The following is an 18,397-nucleotide window of genomic DNA, read 5'->3' as shown; positions in this document are numbered from 1 at the left end:
GATTGTGTTTTCCTGGAATTCTTTCAGGGATTTTTGCGATTCCTCTCTGTAGGCTTCTACTTGTTTATTAATGTTTTCCTGTGTTTCCCTAAGTGTGTTCATGTCTTTCTTGAAGTCCTCCAGCATCATGATCAAATATGATTTTGAAACTAGGTCTTGCTTTTCTGGTGTGTTTGGATATTCCATGTTTGTTTTGGTGGGAGAATTGGGCTCCGATGATGGCATGTAGTCTTGGTTTCTGTTGCTTGGGTTCCTGCGCTTGCCTCTCGCCATCAGATTATCTCTAGTGTTACTTTGTTCTGCTATTTCTGACAGTGGCTAGACTGTCCTATAAGCCTGTGTGTCAGGAGTGCTGTAGACCTGTTTTCCTCTCTTTCAGTCAGTTATGGGGACAGAGTGTTCTGCTTTCGCGCGTGTAGTTTTTCCTCTCTACAGGTCTTCAGCTGTTCCTGTGGGCCTGTGTCTTGAGTTCACCAGGCAGCTTTCTTGCAGCAGAAAATTTGGTCTTACCTGTGGTCCCGAGGCTCAGGTTCGCTCGTGGGGTCTTGCCCAGGGGCTCTCTGCAGCGGCAGCAACCAGGAAGACATGTGCCGCCCCTTCCGGGAGCTTCAGTGCACCAGGGTTCCAGATGGTCTTTGGCTTTTTCCTCTGGCGTCCGAGATGTGTGTGCAGGGAGCAGTCTCTTCTGGTTTCCCAGGCGTGTCTGCCTCTCTGAAGGTTTAGCTCTCCCTCCCACGGGATTTGGGTGCAGAGAACTGTTTATCCGGTCTGTTTCCTTCAGGGTCCGGCGGTGTCTCAGGCAGGGGTCCTGCCGCTCCTGGGCCCTCCCCCACGGGAGCCCAGAGGCCTTATACAGTTTCCTCTTGGGCCAGGGATGTGGGCAGGGGTGAGCAGTGTTGGTGGTCTCTTCCGCTCTGCAGCCTCAGGAGTGCCCACCTGACCAGGCGGTTGGGTCTCTCTCTCACCGGGTCTGAGCATTCGTATTTTGGTCATCCTTCTTGAGCTTCCTTTGGTCTGTGGATTGCATTTTGGGTAATTTGAGCTTTTTGGCAAAAATCCATCAATGTAATCCACTATATAAACAAACTCAAAGATAAGAACCACATGATCATTTCATTAGATGCTGAGAAAGCATTTGACAAAATTCAACACCCCTTCATGATAAAAGTCGTGGAAATTGCATCTTGGGTAATTCGAGCTTTTTGGCTAATATCCGCTTATCAATGAGAGCAAACCAAGTGTGTTTTTCTGTGATTGAGTTACCTCACTCAGGATGATATTTTCTAGTTCCATCCATTTGCCTATGAATTTCATAAAGTCATTGTTTTTGATAGCTGAGTAATATTCCATTGTGTAGATGTACCACATTTTCTGTATCCATTCCTCTGCTGAAGGGCATCTGTGTTCTTTCCAGCTTCTGGCTATTATAAAAAAGGTTGCTATGAACATAGTGGAGCACGTGTCTTTGTTATATGTTGGAGCATCTTTTGGGTATATGCCCAGGAGTGGTATAGCTGGGTCCTCAGGTAGTTCAATGTCCAATTTTCTGAGGAACCTCCAGACTGATTTCCAGAGTGGTTGTACTAGTTTGCCATCCCACCAACAGTGGAGGAGTGTTCCTCTTTCTCCACATCCTCGCCAGTATCTGCTGTCACCTGAGTTTTTGATCTTAGCCATTCTGACTGGTGTGAGGTGGAATCTCAGGGCTCTTTTGATTTGCATTTCCCTGATGACTAAGGATGTTGAACATTTTTTTAAGTGCTTTTTGGCTATTTAATAATCCTCAGTTGAGAATGTTTTGTTTAGCTCTGTACCCCATTTTTAATAGGGTTATTTGTCTCTCTGGAGTCTAACTTCTTGAGTTCTTTGTTTATTTTGGATATTAGCCCTCCATCAGATGTAGGACTGGTAAAGATCCTTTCCCAATCTGTTGGTTGCTGTTTTGTCCTAATGACAGTTTTCTTACAGAAGCCTTACAGAAGCTTTGCAGTTTTATAAGGTCCCATTTGTCAATTCTTGATCTTAGAGCATAAGCCATTGGTGTTTTGTTCAGGAAATTTTCCCCAGTGCCCATGTGTTCGAGACTATTCCCCACTTTTTCTTCTATAAGTTTGAGTGTATCTGGTTTGATGTGGGGGTCCTTGATCTACTTGGACTTAAGCTTTGTACAGGGTGATAAGCATGGATCGATCTGCATTCTTCTACATGCTGATCTCCAGTTGAACCAGCACCATTTGTTGAAAATACTACCTTTCTTCCATTGGATGGTTTTAGCTCCTTTGTCAAAGATCAAGTGGCTATAGGTGTGTGGGTTCATTTCTGGGTCTTCAATTCTGTTCCACTGATCTATCTGCTTGTCTCTGTACGAATACCATACAGTTTTTATGACTATTGCTCTGTAATACAGCTTGAAGTCAGAGATGGTGATTCCCCCAGAAGTTTTTTTATTGTTGAGTATAGTTTTCACTATCCTGTTTTTTTTATTATTTCAAATGAATTTGCAAATTGCTCTTTCTATCTCTATAAAGAATTGAGTAGGTATTTTGATGGGGATTGCATTGAATCTGTAGATTGCTTTTGGCAAAATGGCCATCTTTACTATATTAATCCTGCCGATCCATGAGCATGTTTCATCTCCTGAGATCTTCCTCAATTTCTTTCTTCAGAGACTTGAAGTTCTTGTCATACAGCTCTTTCACTTGGTTGCCTAAAGTCACACCAAGATATTTCATGTTATTTGGGACTATCGTGAAGGGTGTCATTTCCGTAATTTATTTCTCAGCCTGTTTATCCTTTGAGTAGAGGAAGGCTACTGATTTGTTTGAGTTAATTTTATAACCTGACACTTTGCTGAAGTTATTTATCAGGTTAAGTAGTTCTCTGGTGGAACTTTTGGGGTCGCTTAAGTTCACTATTATCTCATCTGCAAAGAGTGACATTTTGATTTCTTCCCTTCCAATTTGTATCCATTTGACTTCCTTTTGCTGTCTGATTGCTCTGGCTAGGACTTTGAGTACTATATTGAATAAGTAGCAGAGAGTGGGCAGCCTTGTCCAATTCCTGATTTTAGTGGGATTGCTTCAAGTTTCTCTCCATTTATTTAGCTACTGGTTTGCTGTATATTGCTTTTACTATGTTTAGGACTATGGGGCATCTGAACACAGTGTTTCTAAAACTGGAGCTCAGCTGATGTCTTCGTTATTTTTATTCTGCCTGGGATGCTGGTCTGTGGCAAGGCATCATCCACATCTAGGATAGATCTTCTCTCCTCAGTTAAACCTCTCTGGTGATACCCTCAGAGATACCTGGAGAGGCATGTTTCCTCAGTAATACCAGGTTCAGTCATAAAATCAAGATAAACCATTTTAAGGCCTAAGTAGAAAGTAAGCTTTCTTAGGACCTTAAGGTTTGTGTCTTGTAAAACTTTGATAAATAAACAGGATTCCTTTTATTAATCAGTTTTTATAGGGGTGTCAGCCGTTAACATGAAAATAGTGAACAATGTTGTTTTTCTTCTACATATGTCTTTATTTTTCTTGAATCTATTTCAAAACAGTTCATTTTATTCAAACAAAAGACAGTAGCGATCATAACTTGATAATACATACATTGTTTCATTTTATAAAATAATAACATATGAATTAGTTTGAATGGACCGTTTTGCCATTTTTTTCTAAAATTCAACTAATATAGCAGATAGAATTCATCTACCCAAGCACCTTTCTGAGGTTTGATTATTCAAATGGTTAAGATGCTATTTGTCAACTGTAGGTTACCATCCCTTTTAATTATATAAATAATCAAACCAAGAACTGCTAATTCCCTCTCCTAACTATTGTTTGTAATCACCTACAGATTAAAACTGCGTATGTAGTTAACTCTAAGAATTAATTGATACAAAGGGATTGATAGAAAGGAGACAAAATGAGCTTAGCATTAGAGAGGCTCTGGGGACCCAAGACCACTAAACCCATTTGGTTCTGTCATGTCCTAATAAAGATATATTGGCTTTGCATTGGGCATTCTCCAGAGTCAGCTGCATGCACTGTTACTTCACAGCATTTAGTTTCTTGCTTGGGTGAAACCTTCTATGCAAAGTTCAAATTGCTGTTGTCTTATTGCCAATGTCCAGATGAACTGAATAAATCTATTGTTTGTAACGTGAGGAAATGCCGGGGAATCCTTTGCTTCCTCCTTTCTCCTCCTGTCCTCTCAGGCTTGGTGGCATGCCCAGGTACACATAGCATTACCAGTTTTCTGTGAATCACTTGAACAATTTAGATCTCTAAAACAGCCATGCTTATTAGGTTTCGGAAACATAGCCAATCTGTTTAAATAATTGGCTTAATTTAAGCACATAAATTTGAATAAAAATGGAAAAAAATCTTCCACCTGGAGGATACTTAGAGACTATTACTATTCTAATTTTGAAGGTATTGGAGACTAAGGAAAGATGATGCGGTAAAAACATTTTGTCCTCCAAAAGGTGGTACTTTAAATCCTGTGAAATAATTTTTGTCCCCTCGTGGAGTGGTTTTGCTTGGGGGCTTTCATTTGTATGCTTTTGCTGGCTGGCATGCCATTTAGTGCCAAATGGGTGCTGGGATCCAAGAAAAGGACGAAGCATTTTCAGTTGTGTCTAGGTTGGCAATGAGATATGCAGAAGACAGCAGAATAATACGAACTCCTGGTATTTTCCAAGCCCATGTGTGTTCTTTGGTTGGTGGCTCAGAGCTCCCAGGGGTGGTTAGTTGTCGCACTCATCATTTTCTTAAGGAAAAGATTGCCGTAGAATTCCACAGAAGAACGGAGGGTGTCTGTTGTCTGTCCATTTTCTCTCTCACTTTAGCGCCGTTAACAATTTCATTTACTTTGCATTTTTTAAAACTTAGTCCTTAATAATTTTCTGGATTTCCTTTTAATGTACTTACATGTCAGAGACGTTTTCTTTTTATGTGTGCAACTCACAAATAGGATTTTACTCGAAATCTCCTTAAAAAACAAAACAAAACAAAACAAAACAAAAACAAAAACAAAAAAAACAAAACAAAAAACAAAGGAGTCAACATTCTTGGAGAAGTGAGTCCCCGAGGATGAACCTGTTAGCTTGCTGCCTGCACCCTGGATGCACTTTACTGTGAGGGAGCTAATTAATTCAAGTCTCTCTTCCTGCAGGGCCATCGCTTCTTCATCTCTCTCTGATGAGATGACAAGATGTGATTTTAACACAGAAAAGTGAGCCCACAAAGATGTTTTGCTTTCCTTCTTGTGTTATAAAGCACTATGATCAGTATGTACTCGTCTTAGATAAATATTATTTTAACCTCCATCAATATTTTCAGCAGACAGGACTCTTTATGATCAGAGGAGCACTGCATTGATGAGATCTTCCCATTTGCCTCATGAATCTGCTCAGACTTTATCAGGAGCCTCGATAATATTTAAGGATTATTATATTGTAAGTATTTTTTTTATTAACTTGAGTATTTCTTATATACATTTCGAGTGTTATTCCCTTTCCCGGTTTCCAGGCAAACATCCCCCTCCCCCCTCCCCTTCTTTATGGGTATTCCCCTCCCCATCCTCCCCCTCTTGCCGCCCTCCCCCCAACAATCTAGTTCACTGGGGGTTCAGTCTTAGCAGGACCCAGGGCTTCCCCTTCCACTGGTGCTCTCGTAAGTATTTTTTAAATATGCACATGTCATTTACTTGCTGTTGTTTTTTTTCCCCTCAGTAAAATACTGGGTCGATTTTGATGGAAAAAAAAAGCCATGAAATTTTACAGTGAGCCTAGTTCATTTCTAAACTCTCCATTGAAATTCATCTTCTTTTTAGTTCATGCCTGCAGTCCCAGCACATGTGAGGCCAAAGCAGGAGAATTGGCTGTGTGCTTGAGGCCAGCCTAGGCAACAGTTCTGAGGTATTGTCTCAACGTCAAAAGCAACCTCACCAAAATAAATAATTAAACAAACAAATAAACAAACAGATGCTCTTTTCTGCCAGAAGCAAATCTTGAGCCCTTTATCATGCCTTGCGTAAAATTTACTAATCACCTTGACCCATAACATGTGCCTATATTTTATTAGAAAAGCACTTAGCCAAAGGATCATCACATTTTTTTTCTATATGTGATTACACAGCTACTGTTTCTGTATTATACCAAGGAGTCGAGTAGAGACTGAGGAGAAACACATCTACTTGAAGGATGATAATTGAGGGACCGAGAAAATCCAATTTAGGGCTTTTAGAATGAAGACCCTAATTCAGAGCACGTGAAGCAATAATCTGATAGTCTTTTTGGGTTCTTCTATTAGAGCAAGTCCTTAGGTGCAGCGATGTGAATACCACAGGAAATTCAGCCTTAAACATCTTCAGCACCAATTCTGTAAAAAAAAGATTCCAGAGCTATAACACTGTGTCTCAGAACATCAGTCTGTGTATCTTGTGTCTCTTACATGATCCTCCCTGTGTGTGATTATGCGCGACCCCTCTTTTCTTTTATCCTATATTTTATATGTTAATGATTTATTTATTTTTCTCCCTTTCCATTTGCCACCATAGAAAAAAATGTCAGTGAGTGGTACTAGATAAGTTAATCAGCAAAAGTTCATTGTTCTCACAGTTCTGGATCCCAGAAGTTAGCTATCAAGGTTGCTGGCAGGTGTTTCTTCTGAAGCTTCCCCGTTGACTGCACGGCAGCTGTCTGCTTTGTGTGGTCTCTCCTCTGTTTGTATGGAGTCTGGTGTCTCCTATCTTCTGATAACATTTAATCTTAGCTTCCTAAGATCTGTGTATCCAAAGATGGTCGCACTGATGGCTAGGTCTCTTGCATGTTTGAAGAACACAGTTTAATTATAATTAAATATGAATGAAGTATATTTGAAATGTTTCTTTACGTTGAATAGTCCTTTACATTTATTTGTCTGTCTGTCTGTTTGTTTTTATTTTTGGGTAGTGATGCGTAGGCCATGGCGTACAGGTCAGAGGACAATATGTAAGAGTGAGTTCTTTCCTATACTGTGTGGGTTGTGGAGTTTGAACCAAATTTAACAAGATTAGCAGAAAGCATCTTTACCCATTCACCAGCAACAGTTCTTATCATTTAAAGTCCTATAGCCACGACTTTAAAATTCACTCTTATCTTATGGTGTTAATTATGTTACTCGTATCTTTATGAGTCTACTTTGCTAAAACTAAATTTTTACAAGTCTTTTTTGGATATGAAAATTACATGGATTCTTTTTAATGGAAAATATAGACATGTCTATGTTTTCATGTCTACATGTGTATAATTTCCAGAAAAAAGTTAAGTCATTGTTATATATTGTTTATGGAAGACATTCTTCAATTCATGATAGTTATTGTTTAGAAGGAAAATGTCTCCTACAGGCTTATATGCTTAAACACTTGCTTGCTAGCTGTTATCATTGTTTTGGTAGATTACCTGACTTCTAGGAAGCAGAAATTAGATGGACAGTGGTACGCCTTATGGTTATAACTTGATTTTCGTTTCCTATGCTTCTCAACTTGATGATACGATGCAACCAGTTGCCACTATGAGCCAGTCTTGCCACCATGCCATCCTTGACATGGTAGACTGTACCCTCTCAAACCATGCAAACAATCCTTCCTCTCCTAAGTTTATAATCCTTGTGATACAAAATAACCGGTTTAGAAAATCAGCACCGAAAAATGGAGTCCCTGCTGTGGAAAACAGTGGTTCATAAGCCTTTGGAGACGTTTGCAGTGGGAATGTGAAAGAGTTTGGAGTTTCTGGCTACAGAAGCGGTTGTGTGCTCTAAGTAGAGCTCAATGGACCTTTCTGGTAGATGTTCAGAAGACCAAAGTGCTTCCAGAAATGTGAATGTCAAAGTGTTTGCGTGAAGTATCGAAGGGGAAGAAGGACTCTACTAGGGACTTCCATGTTCCAACAATGGACCTGGCTACATTCTACCCTTGTAGAATTATAACTGGGGTGAAATTTGTAGCAGGATAGCTGAGCTTTGGTGGCGCCTGACTCTTACTGATTGTGTTCTTATGCTCTCCTGTAGGCATCTAGATTTCCCTGGTGCTGGCTGGATGAACTTGATGATAGCAGGGCTTTTTTGGAAGGGAGGGAGCCATAAGCCTGACTATGGAGGTTTGGGCACTGGACTCGGCTGGATGTGCCTCTGGCAGACCCCACTAGCAAGGGATTTGTGGGGCAGTGTTCCAAGTCCGTAGTTCTTGGAGGCCCTGTTTGCCTCTAAGCAAGAAGCTCTTAGAGTTCTGCAAAGCTCCCATGGACCAAAGGGCAAGCCCAGTGCTAGTGAAAGGAGGTCAGTGGACTGCGTATAACTCACTTCCGCCAGCTGTGACACAGGCAGACCCACCTGGGAAAGCATTGGTAGGGTACGGTTCCAAGCTGGTGAGGCTTGGGTCCCCGGAGGCCCCCACAGGGGAGCAGTACACTCATGGTGTTCCCCATGGCTCCACAGGACTGAAGAGTGAGCCCAGTGCCAAACAATGGAGGTCAGGAGACCGTGGGCAAGTCAACGCTGCTGTCTCTGAGAAAGGGTCTTCTGTTTCATTGACTTTATATTTTTATTTTTTTGCCAGTCCTGTTTGGTTCTATCCCGTGTCTCTTGGCTGTACTTAACCTCTGGTTTCTGCTTTTTTTTTAGGCAGTCTCGGGCATGGGCTCCCTCTCAGGCATGGGCCTCAAGTTGGGCTAGTTATTGTTAGGCTGTTCCTACAAGTTCTGTGCCACCTTTACTCCACCATATTTTACAGGCAGTACGAATTAAAGGTCAAAGATTTTGTGGTTGGGTTGATGTCCCAGTCCCACCACTAGGAGCCTTGCCTGGTTATAGAAGGAAGACAGTTTGAGCCCCATATCCTCCATTAGCAGAGACTCTGTTAGGGTAACTCTTACAGATTCCAGTGATCTTTATCAGTGCTCCCTATCTCTTCCTTGGCCTTATCCCTCCTGCTCCCATCCCCACCTGCCCTAACTTCACCTGAAAAATTTATTTCATTTGTCCTTGATACAGAGATCTGTTTATCAGCCCTTGAACACTTCTCGTTCCTTAGCCACTCTGGGTCTGTGGATTATAGCATGATTATCCTTTGCTTAACAGCAGTACCCAAAAATATAGAACTCAAGAAACAAGACGTAAAAAAAACACCCCAATAATCCAATTAAAAATGGGTACACCCAAAAGAAGAGACAAGGAGCTGTAGATACGAACTTCACCAACAGAATACAAGAGATGGAAGAGAGAATCTCAGGAGCAGAAGATTCCATAGAAATCATCGACTCAACTGTCAAAGATAATGTAAAGCGGAAAAAGCTACTGGTCCAAAACATACAGGAAATCCAGGACTCAATGAGAAGATCAAACCTAAGGATAATAGGTATAGAAGAGAGTGAAGACTCCCAGCTGAAAGGACCAGTAAATATCTTCAACAAAATCATAGAAGAAAACTTCCCTAACCTAAAGAAAGAGATACCCATAAGCATACAAGAAGCCTACAGAACTCCAAATAGATTGGACCAGAAAAGAAACACCTCCCGTCACATAATTGTCAAAACACCAAACGCACAAAATAAAGAAAGAATATTAAAAGCAGTAAGGGAAAAAGGGTCAAGGAACATATTAAGGCAGACCTATCAGAATCACAGAAGATTTTTCGCCAGAAACTATGAAAGCCAGAAGATCCTGGACAGATGTCATGCAGACCCTAAGAGAATACAAATGCCAGCCCAGGTTACTGTATCCTGCAAAACTCTCAATTAACATAGATGGAGAAACCAAGATACTCCATGACAAAACCAAATTTACACAATATCTTTCTACAAATCCAGCACTACAAAGGATAGTAAATGGTAAAGCCCAACATAAGGAGGCAAGCTATACCCTAGAAGAAGCAAGAAACTAATCGTCTTGGCAACAAAACAAAGAGAAGAAAAGCACACAAACATAACCTCACATCCAAATATGAATATAATAGGAAGCAATAATCACTATTCCTTAATATCTCTCAATATCAATGGCCTCAACTCCCCAATAAAAAGACATACATTAACAAACTGGATACGCAACGAGGACCCTGCATTCTGCTGCCTACAGGAAACACACCTCAGAGACAAAGACAGACACTACCTCAGAGTGAAAGGCTGGAAAACAACTTTCCAAGCAAATGGTAGGAAGAAGCAAGCTGGAGTAGCCATTCTAATATCAAATAAAATCAATTTTCAACTAAAAGTCATCAAAAAAGATAAGGAAGGACACTTCATATTCATCAAAGGAAAAATCCACCAAGATGAACTCTCAATCCTAAATATCTATGCCCCAAATACAAGGGCACCTACATATGTAAAAGCAACCTTACTAAAGCTCAAAACACACATTGCACCTCACACAATAATAGTGGGAGATTTCAACACCCCACTCTCATAAATGGACAGATCATGGAAACAGAAATTAAACAGAGACGTAAACAGACTAAGAGAAGTCATGAGCCAAATGGACTTAACAGATATTTATAGAACATTCTATCCTAAAACGAAAGGATATACCTTCTTCTCAGCTCCTCATGGTATTTTCTCCAAAATTGACCATATAATTGGTCAAAAAACGGGCCTCAACAGGTACAGAAAGATAGAAATAATGCCATGTGTGCTATCAGACCACCACGGCCTAAAGCTGGTCTTCAATAACAATAAGGGAAGAATGCCCACATAGACGTGGAAATTGAACAATGCTCTACTCAATGATAACCTGGTCAAGGAAGAAATAAAGAAAGAAATTAAAGACTTTTTAGAATTTAATGAAAATGAAGGTACAACTTACCCAAACTTATGGGACATAATGAAAGCTGTGCTAAGAGGAAAACTCATAGCTCTGAGTGCCTGCAGAAAGAAACAGGAAAGAGCATATGTCACCAGCTTGACAGCACACCTAAAAGCTCTAGAACAAAAAGAAGCAAATACACCCAGAAGGAGTAGAAGGCAGGAAATAATCAAACTCAGAGCTGAAATCAACCAAGTAGAAACAAAAAGGACCATAGAAAGAATCAACAGAACCAAAAGTTGGTTCTTTGAGAAAATCAACAAGATAGATAAACCCTTGGCCAGACTAACGAGAGGACACAGAGAGTGTGTCCAAATTAACAAAATCAGAAATGAAAAGGGAGACATAACTACAGATTCAGAGGAAATTCAAAAAATCATCAGATCTTACTATAAAAGCCTATATTCAACAAAACTTGAAAATCTGCAGGAAATGGACAATTTCCTAGACAGATACCAGGTACCGAAGTTAAATCAGGAACAGATAAACCAGTTAAACAACCCCATAACTCCTAAGGAAATAGAAGCAGTCATTAAAGGTATCCCAAAAAAAAGGGCCCAGGTCCAGACGGGTTTAGTGCGGAATTCTATCATACCTAGAAGACCTCATACCAATACTATCCAAACTATTCCACATAATTGAAACAGATGGAGCACTACCGAATTTCTTCTATGAGGCCACAATTACTCTTATACCTAAACCACACAAAGACCCAACAAAGAAAGAGAACTTCAGACCAATTTCCCTTATGAATATCGACGCAAAAATACTCAATAAAATTCTGGCAAACCGAATCCAAGAGCACATCAAAACAATCATCCACCATGATCAAGTAGGCTTCATCCCAGGCATGCAGGGATGTTTTAATATACGGAAAACCATCAATGTGATCCATTATATAAACAAACCGAAAGAACAAAACCACATGATCATTTCATTAGATGCTGAGAAAGCATTTGACAAAATTCAACACCCCTTCATGATAAAAGTCCTGGAAAGAATAGGAATTCAAGGCCCATACCTGAACATAGTAAAAGCCATATACAGCAAACCAGTTGCTAACATTAAACTAAATGGAGAGAAACTTGAAGCAATCCCACTAAAATCAGGGACTAGACAAGGCTGCCCACTCTCTCCCTACTTATTCAATATAGTTCTTGAAGTTCTAGCCAGAGCAATCAGACAACAAAAGGAGGTCAAGGGGATACAGATCGGAAAAGAAGAAGTCAAAATATCACTATTTGCAGATGATATGATAGTATATTTAAGTGATCCCAAAAGTTCCACCAGAGAACGACTAGAGCTGATAAACAACTTCAGCAAAGTGGCTGGGTATAAAATTAACTCAAATAAATCAGTAGCCTTCCTCTACACAAAAGAGAAACAAGCCGAGAAAGAAATTAGGGAAACGACACCCTTCATAATAGACCCAAATAATATAAAGTACCTCGTTGTGACTTTAACCAAGCAAGTAAAAGATCTGTACAATAAGAACTTCAAGACTCTGAAGAAAGAAATTGAAGAAGACCTCAGAAGATGGAAAGATCCCCCATGCTCATGGATTGGCAGGATTAATATAGTAAAAATGGCCATTCTACCAAAAGCGATATACAGATTCAATGCAATCCCCATCAAAATACCAATCCAATTCTTCAAAGAGTTAGACAGAACAATTTGCAAATTCATCTGGAATAACAAAAAACCCAGGATAGCTAAAACTATCCTCAACAATAAAAGGACTTCAGGGGGAATCACTATCCCTGAACTCAAGCAGTATTACAGAGCAATAGTGATAAAAACTGCATGGTATTGGTACAGAGACAGACAGACAGACCAATGGAACAGAATTGAAGACCCAGAAATGAACCCACACACCTATGGTCACTTGATTTTTGACAAAGGATCCAAAACCTTCAAATGGAAAAAAGATAGCATTTTCAGCAAATGGTGCTGGTTCAACTGGAGGTCAACATGTAGAAGAATGCAGATCAATCCATGCTTATCACCCTGTACAAAGCTTAAGTCCAAGTGGATCAAGAACCTCCACATCAAACCAGATACACTCAAACTAATAGAAGAAAAACTAGGGAAGCATCTGGAACACATGGGCACTGGAAAAAATTTCCTGAACAAAACACCAATGGCTTATGCTCTAAGATCAAGAATCAACAAATGGGATCTCATAAAAGTGCAAAGCTTCTGTAAGGCAAAGGACACGGTGGTTAGGACAAAACGGCAACCAACAGATTGGGAAAAGATCTTTACCAATCCTACAACAGATAGAGGCCTTATATCCAAAATATACAGAGAACTCAAGAAGTTAGACCGCAGGGAGACAAATAACCCTATTAAAAAATGGGGTTCAGAGCTAAACAAAGAATTCACAGCTGAGGAATGCTGAATGGCTGAGTAACACCTAAAGAAATGTTCAATATCTTTAGTCATAAGGGAAATGCAAATCAAAACAATCCTGAGATTTCACCTCACACCAGTGAGAATGGCTAAGATCAAAAACTCAGGTGACAGCAGATGCTGGCGAGGATGCGGAGAAAGAGGAACACTCCTCCATTGTTGGTGGGATTGCAGACTGGTACAACCATTCTGGAAAACAGTCTGGAGGTTCCTCAGAAAATTGGACATTGAACTGCCTGAGGATCCAGCTATATCTCTCTTGGGCATATATCCAAAAGATGCCCCAACATATAAAAAAGACACGTGCTCCACTATGTTCATTGCAGCCTTATTTATAATAGCCAGAAGCTGGAAAGAACCCAGATGCCCTTCAACAGAGGAATGGATACAGAAACTCTGGTACATCTACACAGTGGAATAATACTCAGCTATCAAAAACAATGACTTTATGAAATTCGTAGGCAAATGGTTGTAGCTGGAAAATATCATCCTGAGTGAGGTAAACAAATCACAGAAAAACACACATGGTATGCACTCATTGATAAGTGGCTATTAGCCCAAATGCTTGAATTACCCTAGATGCCTAGAACAAATAAAACTCAAGACGGATGATCAAAATATGAATGCTTCACTCCTTCTTTAAAAGGGGAACAAGAATACCCTTGGCAGGGAATAGAGAGGCAAAGATTAAAACAGACACAGAAGGAACACCCATTCAGAGCCTGCCCCACATGTGGCCCACACATATACAGCCATCCAATTAGACAAGATGGATGAAGCAAAGAAGTGCAGGCCGACAGGAGCCGGATGTAGATCCCTCTTGAGAGACACAGCCAGAATACAGCCAATACAGAGGCGAATGCCAGCAGCAAACCACTGAACTGAGAATAGGACCCCCGTTGAAGGAATCAGAGAAAGAACTGGAAGAGCTTGAAGGGGCTCGAGACCCCATATGTACAACAATGCCAAGCAACCAGAGCTTCCAGGGACTAAGCCACTACCTAAAGACTATACATGGACTGACCCTGGACTCTGACCCCATAGGTAGCAATGAATATCCTAGTAAGAGCACCAGTGGAAGGGGAAGCCCTTGGTCCTGCTAAGACTGAACCCCCAGTGAACTAGATTGTTGGGGGGAGGGTGGCAATGGGGGGAGGATGGGGAGGGGAACACCCATAAAGAAGGGGAGGGGGAGTGATTAGGGGGATGTCTGCCCGGAAACCGGGAAAGGGAATAACACTCGAAATGTAAATAAGAAATACTGAAGTTAATAAAAAATAATGGGTACACCAGATTTAAACAGAAAACTCGAACAGGAATTTCAAATTGCTACAAAACACTCAAAGAAATGTTCAATACCCTTAGATATCAGAGAATTATAAGTCAAAACTATTTTGAGATTCTGTCTTACACCTCTCAGAATGGCTAGGATCACAAACTGTGACAGCTCAGGCTTGTGAGGTTTTGCAGCAAGAGGAACATTCCTCCATTGCTGATGGGAGTGCAAATTTGTACAGTCACTATAAAAGTTAATGTGACGGTTCCTCAGAAAGTTGGGAGTCCATGTGTCTGAAAGCCTAGCTATACTACTGTTGTGTGTACACCAGAAAGATGCTTCATCTTTCCTCAAGCACACTTGCTTAACTATCTTCATAGCAGCTTTATTCATAATAGCCAGGAACTAGAAACAACCTAGATGTCCCTCAACTGAGAAATGGATAAAGAAGATGTGGTACATTTACACACTGGACTCTTACTCAGCTGTTAAAAACAATGACATCCTGAAATTTGCAGGCAAATGAATGGAAGTAGAAAAGATCATCCTGAGTGAAGTAACGCAGACCCAGAAAGACAAACATGACATCTTTTCATTTGAAAGGTCTTGCTTCCTAATACGATTGTAGAAAAAGAATCTTAGTAAATATCACAAGAGAGTGTGAATATATACAACTAAGACTGTATTTAAAGAAATATAAAATGAACCTTAGCTTTGTAGGTGAGAGCTATAATTTTAAATAAGCAATAAACGTATCCTCAAACCTTTGCAACATCTTTACATTTAATCTTTATGTTGCCTTTTATATTTTCTGAGTATTTATATAAGGTATGTTTTGGCTCCAGTTATCGAAGCTTACATGTGAATAGAAAAGACACATTTTCTACACAGTATGTACATGCAATATTACACCACAAAGCCTTCCGCTAACAATGACTTTCCATGTTCTATTTTTCACTCAGTTATCAGGATTATTTCAAGTTTCTCATACCTACTTTTTTTTTCAAAAGTAATGATCATGGGCAATTATGAAGTGGACGAAACGTTTTCATTTCACCGTTGCCTCACACTGATCAGAGGCGATGACTGGTTCTTCAAGGCTACTATGGGGTTGCCTTCCCATCTAGTCTTATCATTGGTTAGTATGCATAAGGAAAGTCAGTGTCAAACATTGTTGTATAATAACTGAGTGTCTCTGCACCTTACACCAGCTTTGAATGACATATGGGAGACAGTTTTCACTGGATGTAAACTGGTTTCTCTCACTGAACTGTTTTCTTGTGTGATGTTATATGAGTCTTCTAGGGTTGTGGTAACAAAGAACAACAAAGTGTATGGCTTAAGAAACAGAGTTAATTATCTCATAATTCTGGAAGCTGAAAGGCTAAGCTTAGGCTGCCAGCAGGAGTATTTCTCTCCTCTTATTTGGAACTTTTTTGCCATTTTCCCTTTGTCATCACAGAGTCTTATTCTGGTGCCTGTTCCTTTTCTCACAAGGCCGTTAGTCCTGTTGGGTTAGGGCCTCACTCTTGAACTTCATACAGTTTTTGAAGCCTTTGAGAAAAATATATATGTAGGAACTGAGGTTTTAAGAATTTGAGGGGAATGTAGTTTAGTCCATAATTCTTTGACAGCTAGGAATTTGATATCTCAATCTGATAGACATACCAAATAATATCAGGAAATATTTCATATCATCCTTCTACTCATATTTCCTCATTAACCTGATTCAAAGTTATTTTCATTTTTTTATAGATGGCATTCGTTTTGTAAAATGTTACATCAGATCTTTTGTAAAATTTTAAAGATTTATGGGCAGAGTCAAATAAATAAAATTTTTATCTATAATACATTTAAAAACACTTGCTTGCCCAAATTGTTAATAGAAATTACATATTGGGGTGCAAAAAGACACTGAAGAGGACTCAACAATTATACTACTTTGAGCATACATAGGTGCTCATATGGATATGTGGGTTTATGATATATATTAGAATAAAAGTTTACAGGCAGTCAAGTTATTTTTTTTCTTAACTCTTTCCAGAGACCCTTGAAGAAGAAAGAGATACAACCTATCAAGAAAGAGCTGAAGCCTCTAAACAAAAGGTTGGTCTTTTATACCAGAGAAGAAAGATACTAATCAGTGTGCTTATTTCTCATGCTGACAATATACCTGATGGCTTTCATGCTGAAATATAAGGGAGCATAAGTTGTTGAGCGCTCAATTAATTGTGTTACATGTGTGCAAGTATGTGAATCTGTGCATGCACGGTGAAGCCAGGGTAAGACATTGAACATCTTCATCTATTGCTGGTCACTTTATTACCTTGAGACAAGGCTTCACACTGAACCAGAACCTCAGCTAGACTGGCTAGCCAGTGAGCTCTCCAGATCCACCTGTCTTTTTGCCATGTTGCTGGTGTGTGACTTTTTACGTGGGTGCTAGGGATTTGAAATCAGGTCCTCTTGCTTACAGAGCAAGTTCTATGAAAAGGTCAGTTTCCGGATGTGAGCTTTTTCATAAGTTTGGAATGTATTCATTTATTAATGTTATTGGTGAATCTGGAGCTAAAGAGTAATTGGAAACTAATTATGGAGTTCTCCAAAGGAGAAGAGTTCAGAGGGGGAGGTCTGGGTCTGAATGTAAACTCTTCTTCAATGACTAGCTGGCCTCTGAACTGAGCATGTGCAAAACAAACCACAGAGTCCAGCCTAAAGTGAAAACTTGGACAATTAATTATTAGTTGGGTTAATTGGCTACATTAAAAGGAGAGGATTTGAGCTGAAGAGATTGCTGAGTGGTAATGATCCTGTGCTACTTGGGAGATGTTGGTTCAGACCCTAACACACACACATTAGGTGGATCACGACTGCCTGTAACTCCAGGACATATAATATTCTTTCTGGCCTCTGTGGGTGACAGCATGCATGACCCCTTCTCCTATACACATATTTAAAAATAAAAATAAATCTTTAAAGAATTATTTTAGACATTGGAATATATGTATCATAAAGAAAATTTAATGCACCAGATAAAGACAGGGCCTCTCCAATATAGAAAATGACGCTGTTAATATAATGAAGAAAATTCTAGACATTGGACATTTAAAGACAAACCACCAATTAATTAGACCAGTGTAGACATAAACAAGCCTACATTCAACACTTTATTTTTAAAAAACAATGAAACATAAAACAAAAACAAAAGCAAAAGAAAACCCCCAAGAAAGCCCAAGAAACCCCCCAAACCAAAAAAAAAACCCTAAACAAAAAACCTAGCACAAATTCTAAAAATCAAACAAAAAATTTAAGATAATGAAACAATTAACAAATCCAAAAGTTCTTTGAAAAGATGAATGAAATTTATAAACTTCTACCACATTTGATTTTCAAAAGAATGACAGAAGATGCAAAATGATAACATCAAAAATGAAAGCAAGTGTTATCAAAGGAAAGTAGGCAGTATGCAAGATATTTCATGACAAATGCATTCAGGCCAAAGACAAGGATTAAATTTTGTAAGAAAAAATATGACAAAATGATACAAGAAGACATAGAAAATTAAACAAGCCATGTCTGTTAATTGGATGCTATTTCAACTTCCCACAAATAAACTTGTTTTAAAAGTAATAAATGTTAACTGTCACAAGTGAGTCATTTGTAAAGTCTGTGATAGTGTTTTTCTCACAAATATTTTTCTGCTGGGTAGTTTGATTGGGAAATCCTTTTTCCTTATAGGTGTTTCTAAATTAAAATTATTCTAGCCCTATTATTAGTAAAAATTTCACATTCTCAGATATTATCATTTGTTGCAGCTGCTTTCATAGATCTAGCCAGCTAATCTGAATTCTAAAGATTTCCTCATATAAGCCAC

General features: G+C 39.4%; 1 protein-coding gene across 10 annotated transcripts in view; it reads left to right on the top strand.

The window, feature by feature from the left end:
* The window catches only part of Iqcm (IQ motif containing M), a 230,308-nt gene that overhangs the window by 94,544 nt on the left and 117,367 nt on the right, over window positions 1–18,397 (top strand). For 7 of the 10 annotated variants that reach the window (XM_063278184.1, XM_063278180.1, XM_063278183.1 and 4 more), the window contains 2 exons: window positions 5,343–5,458; window positions 16,568–16,629. In XM_063278184.1, the coding sequence (XP_063134254.1) occupies window positions 5,343–5,458; window positions 16,568–16,629 (178 nt within the window). The remainder of the gene's footprint in view (window positions 1–5,342; window positions 5,459–16,567; window positions 16,630–18,397) is intronic. The other 3 variants (XM_063278181.1, XM_063278185.1, XM_063278187.1) reach the window with 2 other exon arrangements.

The sequence above is a fragment of the Rattus norvegicus genome, chromosome 19, assembly GCF_036323735.1.
Source record: "Rattus norvegicus strain BN/NHsdMcwi chromosome 19, GRCr8, whole genome shotgun sequence".
In the NCBI taxonomy this organism is placed as follows: domain Eukaryota; kingdom Metazoa; phylum Chordata; class Mammalia; order Rodentia; family Muridae; genus Rattus; species Rattus norvegicus.
The sequence above is the reverse complement of the archived record's forward strand: the minus strand, read 5'-3'. Positions and strand labels throughout refer to the sequence as shown.